Source organism: Nicotiana tabacum, chromosome 15, assembly GCF_000715075.1.
Source record: "Nicotiana tabacum cultivar K326 chromosome 15, ASM71507v2, whole genome shotgun sequence".
NCBI lineage: Eukaryota > Viridiplantae > Streptophyta > Magnoliopsida > Solanales > Solanaceae > Nicotiana > Nicotiana tabacum.
The window spans coordinates 113,426,367-113,434,992 of record NC_134094.1 but is presented as its reverse complement, the minus strand read 5'-3'; the positions used below and the strand labels follow the sequence as shown (position 1 = coordinate 113,434,992).

At 31.9% G+C, this 8,626-nt stretch overlaps 1 protein-coding gene across 1 annotated transcript; it reads left to right on the top strand.

Moving 5' to 3' along the window:
* Positions 1-5,604: 5,604 nt before the first annotated feature.
* On the top strand, positions 5,605-7,057 carry LOC107808918 (protein LURP-one-related 4-like). Its single transcript, XM_075231856.1, has 3 exons — positions 5,605-5,880; positions 6,174-6,389; positions 6,667-7,057. The coding sequence occupies exons 1-3, from the start codon at positions 5,623-5,625 to the stop codon at positions 6,805-6,807; spliced, it is 615 nt and encodes a 204-aa protein (XP_075087957.1). The 5' UTR covers positions 5,605-5,622; the 3' UTR covers positions 6,808-7,057.
* The last annotated feature ends 1,569 nt before the right edge of the window (positions 7,058-8,626 follow it).

Sequence of the window (8,626 nt, the reverse complement as noted above, 5' to 3'; positions counted from 1 at the left end):
TATTTTAGGTCAAGAATAATTCTTACCCCTCAAGGACTCAATTAAAATCGTCCAAGAAAAATATATAAAGCCACATATTCCAGTTTCCACGGAGGAAGGTCCACGGAATGCAATATGTTCAATTTCTTTTTTAATAAAACATAACAAAACAAAATAAATAATTCATGCCTCGTTTGGCATGAAAACTGCTACTATATTATATGATATTATCACTTGATGATTTATGAAGGCCGCAGAAAATACCGTATACGGCTCATCAATGTACACTAGTATACGGATTCAAAGGATCCCTTTGACCTTCAGCCTGTTCACCCCGCAATTTTTCATGTGTTATATAGAGAGAGGCCGGCCCAGTTATTTAATGTGACGGGAGCACAATGTTCTGTTCAATCAGTGATCCCTAAAGACTTTTAGCGTTAAGAGGCTAAGTAATTTAAATTAACCATTTTCAAAGTATATACATATACATATACAAGATTTCTCCCGAAATTTACGGGGTCCGATGACCCCTCAACCTAACACATAGGTCCACTTCTATAGAGAGAGAGAGAGAGTTGAATGCCGATATATTTTGAGCATGACTCTTTATTTGGTTCCTACTATGCTTACTTCTCTTATTTGCTTTGTAATATACAGATTCTAGGAGTCATTTATGTCCACGAACGTATCAAACTTATCTTGTTCCCATTTTCTCTTTCAATTGTCCCTCTTCTTTTTTAGTTTTCAATGAACTGCTCAGCATAAAAGGATCAAGAATGATATTACGCAAAACATATGGTGTCAGATTCCCATCGAGAAAGGGATAGCATAAGTAGTACATCAATTTGGATTAAACCTAATAAATGCATCAGCTGGTGATAAGCACGCAAATGATGTAATCAAGCAATTATATTAAAATTTAAAATATGGTGAGAGAATCCCGATGACACAATACCTGCTTCTGTTTAGTTCGGCATAAGTGCCTTTTAAAATCGTTAACATCTCCCGTGTGGCAAATGGACGGATTTGGAGCGGGTCAAAATTGTTCGAGTCTAATTGACCCGCTCAAAAGTAACTTGTCTGAGATGAGCTGAGTCAAGTTAAGCTAAATTTGAGTCATAGTCCACCCGCCCAAATTTTATCAAGCTCTAATTAATGTGTATTATTTTCTTATGAATTATTTAATTATTAAATAAGACTTTTTTCCTAACATATTAAACAAAAAAATATATTTTAGCAAAGTTACTCATTGATCAATTTGAGCTAAAAATCAACGAACTTTAGATGAGCTGAAATGGGTTAGGTCAAAATGAGTTAAATTCAATAAATGGGCAGGTTAATGACCGGCTCAACTTTAGATGGGCTGAAATGGATTTGGGCTCAAATTGTCATCCCTAATCTCTCTTTTAATTTGACTTTGAAGAGTTATTTTCCACCGGATCGGGAAAAAGTTAGTTGTGTTCTATTTATTTAAATCTCTAATTAAATTTCTTTCTATTCAAGTTAGAATTCCCGAATACGGAGCACACTGGTGAGATGGATAGCATCCATCCACTCTTAACCAAATGTGTTAAGTTCGAGTTCTTAGTATAGAAAAAATTCTGTTAAAAAATACTTCCACATTTAATGGCCCTTGCACATGTACCGAAGCATTGGGTAGGAAATTTTAAAAAAACAAAATTGATATACCGCAACATCAATAGTGTAGCTCAATAATACGCTCCAAAGGATCAATTAATGTCAAATATCTGAGAGAGTCTTTTGGGTTACGTTGACTTCCTATAATAGCTCGTTTTCGTGCTCGCGTTCATCAGTTCAGTCTTCACGCTGTTTTGAGTTCACAGCACGATTCTCTCGTGTGCTTTTGTGGCACATATAAAGAAAGAAGGGAATAATAATTGAGTTGAATTCGTTGAATGATGCCCTACATAAGTACATATATATATATATAACCGATTTATATTGTCATTCATTCTGTTTGCAAAATTATAGGGATTTCAATTTATAAAGGACAAAATAGGAATTACATATTTCTTATTATAGTCAAATTAATCTAGAACAACAACCGTATATACCTGTCATTTACTTAAAAGTCAATTTTTTTCGGAACAGATTTTTCATGTTATTTTTCTACCTTTCTATAACAGTATTTTACCTCTAATAATAATAATAATTTTTATAGCAGTACACTTTTTAAAATTACCCCTCTATAGCAACCATGTAAAATCTCTAAGATTACTGAATAATAAGTCTAAAGACTTTGATCAAATTTCTTGCAATTTTAATGCACCATGTATGATAAAGAATATTATGTTACTTGCTATATTAATGATTTCACTCAAATCTATTAAAGATATGCTTGTATATTTTCATTCCATTGCACGAATGTTTTCATCGTGCACAATGTTTAATATTTGGAGAACTGTATATATTTTTTCGATGGACAAAGTTTTCAATGAATTTATTAATATTGTATTAATTTTCTTTAATATTATATCTTTTGAGATTTTAAACTTGAATATTTATTTTTATCTTTTATGTGGAACATTAACAACAACAACAACAACAACAACAACAACAACAACAACAATAATCCAGTATAATCTCACTAGTGGGATCTGGGGAGGGTAATTTGTACGCAGACCTTACCCCTACCCTAGGGTAGAGAGGCTGTTTCCGATAGACTCTCGGCTCCCTCCTTCCAAGAACTCCCCATCTTGCTCTTAGGGTGACTCGAACTCACAACCTCTTGATTGGAAGTGGAGGGTGCTCACCACTAGAGCAACCCACTTTTGTCAATTTATGTGGAACATTAAGAAAGGAACAAAAGATGATTTCTATCTATTATAACAACCCAAATAGCATTCAAACGTCAAATAGTGTTATAATGTATAACAACCATTCCCTATAAAAGTCAAAAAATATCATGACAAACGATATGATATTATTATAGAGATATATTTAACTGTATAAAATAAAAAAGAAGAATTAGCTATGACATTATTAGGTTTTGCAAATATACACAACATGGTAAGAGTGAGTTGCTTTAGTGGTAAGCACTCTCCACTTTCAATAAAGAGGTTGTGAGTTTGAGTCACCCCAAGAGCAAGGTGGAGAGTTCTTGGAGGAATGGAGCCTAGTTTCTATCGGAAACAGCTTCTCTACCCTAAGGTAGGGATAAGGTCTGCGTACATACTACCCTCCCAAGACCCCATTAATAGGATTAACTTGTGGTAACCAAAGTTAAATAATTAACTTTCATTATTTTCGTTTTCACCATTTTCTGTTGCACAAAAGCAAGTAGAAGAAGATCACTCAAAGTGAAAAAATAATGCCTTTTTTTTTTAAACCCCTCCCAAATTAGGAGGTTTATACCATTTTTACATTTTTCCTCCAGCGTGATTCGAACCCAGAACCTAATAATGCCTCCGAGTCCGAACCATGTCACTAATAGGGACAAATATAATGAATGACAAAACAAAGCTTTCCCTACATATGTAAATATACTTTAAGAACGTGATCATTGCTGCTTCTTTTTCATTTTCTTTTAGGCTACTTTTCATGGGAGCAAATGTTCACAGTTATATAATTTATTGAAAGAACGAAAATGTACGCGAATTCCTTAAAATCGAAGCTTGGTTTTAGTATGTGGGCTCTGGATAATGAAGATGCAAATCAGCAAGAGATTCATTTTACTCTGAATTTATCTCCGTGCCTAATTAAGAAATTAAAATAAGAATACATATTAAATAATTTTTTATTAGATGATAAAGGTTATTTTAAAACACATTTTGATGTACTTATTGGTTTGGTGTAACTAAATTTTCGTTTGCAGATAAATATTTTTCATAATTTGACGGAACTACTTGCTTGTTGAGTTGAGAATTATATCGTTCAAAAACTTTTTAGAAAGTGGGTTCTCTCATTTATAAATTTTTTACCATAGCTATTAATTTGACATGCACTTTCTGTTGATAAATTATGTGAACCGCCTAACCTAATAGATTATAAAATTTGTAAACATATGACACAATTTTATTGATTTAACGCGGTTCTGTGGCATTGTGAAAGAATCCTAATATCCAATCGAAAATCTGAAGCAAATGAATATTTTGACACCTCTAACTCCTATGCATACACTCTTATATATGAGTATTTGATGACCCAAACTATTTTTCTGCACGTGTAAACCGTAGAGTTCACTCGTGGATTTTGATGCAGCCTCATGAGAGTAACAACCGTTTTTTCGAAAATTGATTTTGATATTTTAGTGAAAGAATGGGAACATCTAATTTATGAATTTATAGGGTAAAAAACATTATATTGTATGGGGTATATACACGTGTGGAAATATCGGAGGAGTCAATCCATTAGGTTGACTTTCTTTGTATTTAAAGTTCCCTTTTAATGCTTAGGTGTATGCACGTAACACCCAGAAGCCAGAAGTAGGCATTGTTATCAACTTTTTATATTCTTTCTCTTTTATCTTTTCGTTCGTTTCTAAAAAAAATATTTTTATTTCGTGATTAAAATGAATAAAGTATAGCATAGATTTTCATCGGGTAATTTCTTGTCATCGGAAAAAATAACAGAAAGTAACTTTTAAAAGTTTGTTCTTACCAGGATATTGACGAAACACACAATGTGTACTGCCAATTTAATGTCCCTCATCTCTAAGAAAATACGTCCCTACTACACTAAATTAAACTAGGTTAAATAATATATCTTGCAAATAGTGGACAAGGTGACAAAGCAACATATAAATGTTTCTTTTTCTCATGGCATGAACGCATTAAAAACTACTATATTATTCTCTTCGATCCACTCTAATTGATTTTTAGTTTTTTCTGTGGTCCACAATATTTGATATTTTCAGATATCAAGAAGGAATTAATTTCTTTTTTTCCAAAGTTGCCTTTGGAGTAAAGAGCCTAGGAGTATTTGTTATATTTTCAATGAACAAATTAAGGTTAATATGGTCAATTCTATTTTTATCTAATGTTAAAAGGTGAATTTTTTAATATGTGTGAAAATAACCAAAAAATCAATTAAATTAGACCGGAGAAAGTATTGAATATTGATTGAATTAAACTTGCTCTATTGTCTTTTTCACCAATTTATTTATTTATGGTGTACTAAAAGCTACCATCAAAAGATAAATTAAACTGGAAAAAAGGGTATGGGGCTTGATCTAAATTAAGTATAGTATTTCACAATAATGAATCGAACCCTGAACGGCAAACATAATGAATGACAAAACAAACCTTTCCCCACATATATAGCTATGCTTTTAAACGTGATAATTACTACTTTCCTTTCAATTGTCTCTTTAGGTCACCCATATTGAACAAAAATACATAATAAATTCATCAAAGAAAGAAGATTTATATAAAAAAAAATGCTTGGTTTTAGTTTGTGGATATTTTTTTGGACAAATAAAGTAGACTAATAAGTGAGAGATTATTTTTTTATTGAACTTTATCTCAATCCTTGATATTATTCATTTTAAAATGGGACATAGCAATTAGTTTAATCATCTAAATGGTACTCTCGATCTCAACTACATTTCTTGAAGTATTTAAGTCTCTTTAAAGGTCTTCTATCTCAAACCCAACTTAATTTGTATTCTCTAAATTATTTCCAATGGCTAGAATTTATCCTATGACTTCTTCTTCTGCTTCTACCTCTTCTTCTTCTTCTTCCTCAATCTCATACATGACATCAAAAAGAGAAACATTTACTTTATGGATGAAATCTCTAGTCTTCCAAGGAAATGGCTGCACTGTTTTTGATTCAAATGGTCGAATTATTTACAGAATTGACAACTACAGCAAAAAGTCTAGCAGTGAAGTCCATCTCATGGATCTGCAGGGGAAAGTTCTCTTTTCTCTACGTAAAAAGGTACAAATAAAATAGGGTTTTTTCACTTTTATCCCGTGTCAGAAATATTTATATTCCGTAGCCGAAAAATATATAAAATTTGTATAATTTTTGTATATAACATACGGTATGTATATATATACAAAAACATATATAAAAATATACATATTATTTCACCTATTATTTTGAGAACGGTTTGTCATTTTTCCAATAAAATACTCTAGGCAGTTCTTTTAACCTAAAAATAGCACGATGAATATTCAGATTAACCTAATTTATGCTTACTAATTGAATGTTTTTACTATTTTTTTCAGAAATTTTCACTTTGCGGACATTGGAATGGCTATAAGATGGATGAGGAAATTCCTTGTTTTGAAGTAAGAAAAAATGGACATGTACTCTGGGGAGAGTTAAAGTACGATATTATTTTTGGGTGTGATATTGCTGATTCGGACAGCTATAGGATCGTTGCTTTACAAGGCAAACCAGGCTTCAAGATTGTCAGCACAGAAAACACACTTATCGCAGAGGTACGTTCGTTATAATTTTCCTTTTTATTAGTTGAAGCAAATATGAAAGAGAAGATGATCTAGTTTGTTAACTTCTATACACTAATCCAAGAACTTTACACATAAAAGATAATTACAAATTCCATAGTTACCTGAAAAATAAGACAGATAATGTTAAAATTTTATCATTTTACGTCTTCTCATGGCAGCATATATATAGACGCAACATAACTTTTGCTTTCACGTCTAAATTCAAGTGGATTTTTTTTAACAATGTCGTTAATCTTCGTTTTTGCAGGTAAAACAAAAGCAATTATTATCAAATTCAGCAGTTCAATTTGGGGATGATGTATTAAGTCTAGTGGTGGAGCCTCATGTTGATCACTCACTAGTGATGGCTCTTGTGACTGTTTATGGTTTGATCCAACATATGCTGTGAATACCATGATTTTCCACAGTAAGAGAGTTTTTTTTTTTTTTTTTGCCTTAATATAAGCACATAGGCTTTTCTTTCTTCTTTATTACTTCAAAAATTCTTTACAAATGTAACTAGGAGGATGTGTATAGTTTATTGGTTCATGAGCCAACAAATTGGCAAGAGTTTGGATGTACAGAAACCATTTTGCTATGGTTTTTTCTTTCTTTTTTGTTTAATAGAAAAATATAGTATCGCCTTGTTGATTGTAAAAAGTTGAACATCTTTGCAGATCTTTGACTAGTCCTTGCTACACCAATTGACGAGTTGTTAATGTTGAAAGGTGTGACATTATCTAAAAACTTAAACGGTTAGCGAATTCACTTTTATTTTCTTTTACGTACAAGTTTAATTTGTTCATTTTCGTGGCCCAACCACGTAAAAAAATTTAATAATAGGTGACAGTAAAATTCTAACGCGTGACCCCTTATTGATTTGATACCATGCATAATAAGAAATATATATTGAACTTAACTTAATCTCATTAGCTAGCTCATCAAGGGATGATTGTCCAAAGCTATATGTGGAACTATAAGGAAAAATTAAAAATGCTTTCCAAGACAACTAAAATAGTAAAGTGAGGTGATTCTTGAAGTGAATTTTTGGAAATATAGATATTTTGTAATCACATTTGTTGTTATCAAATAAATATTAATTCTAAATACTAATCTCTTAGAGGATCTCCAAACATATATTCCTCGAACTACGCCCCTATTATATATGGAGTTGGCAAATCGAAAGGTATCACAATGAATTGGCACTTGCCATAATCACATGTCACAGGTCAGCAAATCAGAGAAATGTGATCCTTTATGATTGTTCAGAGAGAGAGAACATGTACGTGAGATGAAGGAAGAATAGCGAGAAATTTGTCACCAAATTGCATGCCATACATACATAGTTGTATGTATTAACGGTATAAAAAAAACTACACAATCATGTCATTCACTTAAATATAATATTTTGTAAGCATTAACTAATAACTTGGTAAATATATATACAATCTGTATATACAGAAATTATACAAATTTTATATATTTTTATAAGTGATAATAGTTTCTGGCGCGGGTTAAAAGTGATAATACCCGAATCTTTATGCATTCTCCTTTTAGTAATTGTCCTATTACATACAAAATTGTAATGCTACATCGAAGGATTGAGTGAGCTTCGTAGGCTGAAAGGTGATTATGTGAATTGGGCCGTCTTGGTATTGTCTTGAGCTAAGGGAAGTGCAGACCGATTTCTGGGCCACAGTTGAATTTATATCTGCATTGCACAAAAATTTATAAATTTACCCACTTTAGAACGTACTTCAAATGCCACGACTGAAGATCCAAAAATACGCGTGTGAAATAAGAAATTTGGATAGTTTTTGCGTCTGAAGTTCTCCTCGTGACGGTGCAAACTTCAAACGCGAAGTTACGAATTTCAGATATTGTTCGCATATGAAGTTCTCCCTCCGGCAGTGAAAACTTCAAACAATCGTGTTTGAAGTTATGTAGTGTAAACTTCAAAGTGTAAAAAAATACACTTAAGAGTAATTAGTCTGATCCGCAGTCAAATTTTTACATGCTCTTAGGACGAAATAGTCTAAAGTGCAAAAATTGCACTTAAGATTCACTTAAGACTAATTAGTTAGAAGTACAACTAAATTTTTACTTGCACTTAAGATTAATCAGTCTAAAGTAAAAATTGCCCAGAAAAAGAAACTTAATTTTTGAATTTCAACAATCTAACGCACGATTCGGTGCTCAAATTTACTCCAAATGTAAACATAACTTTC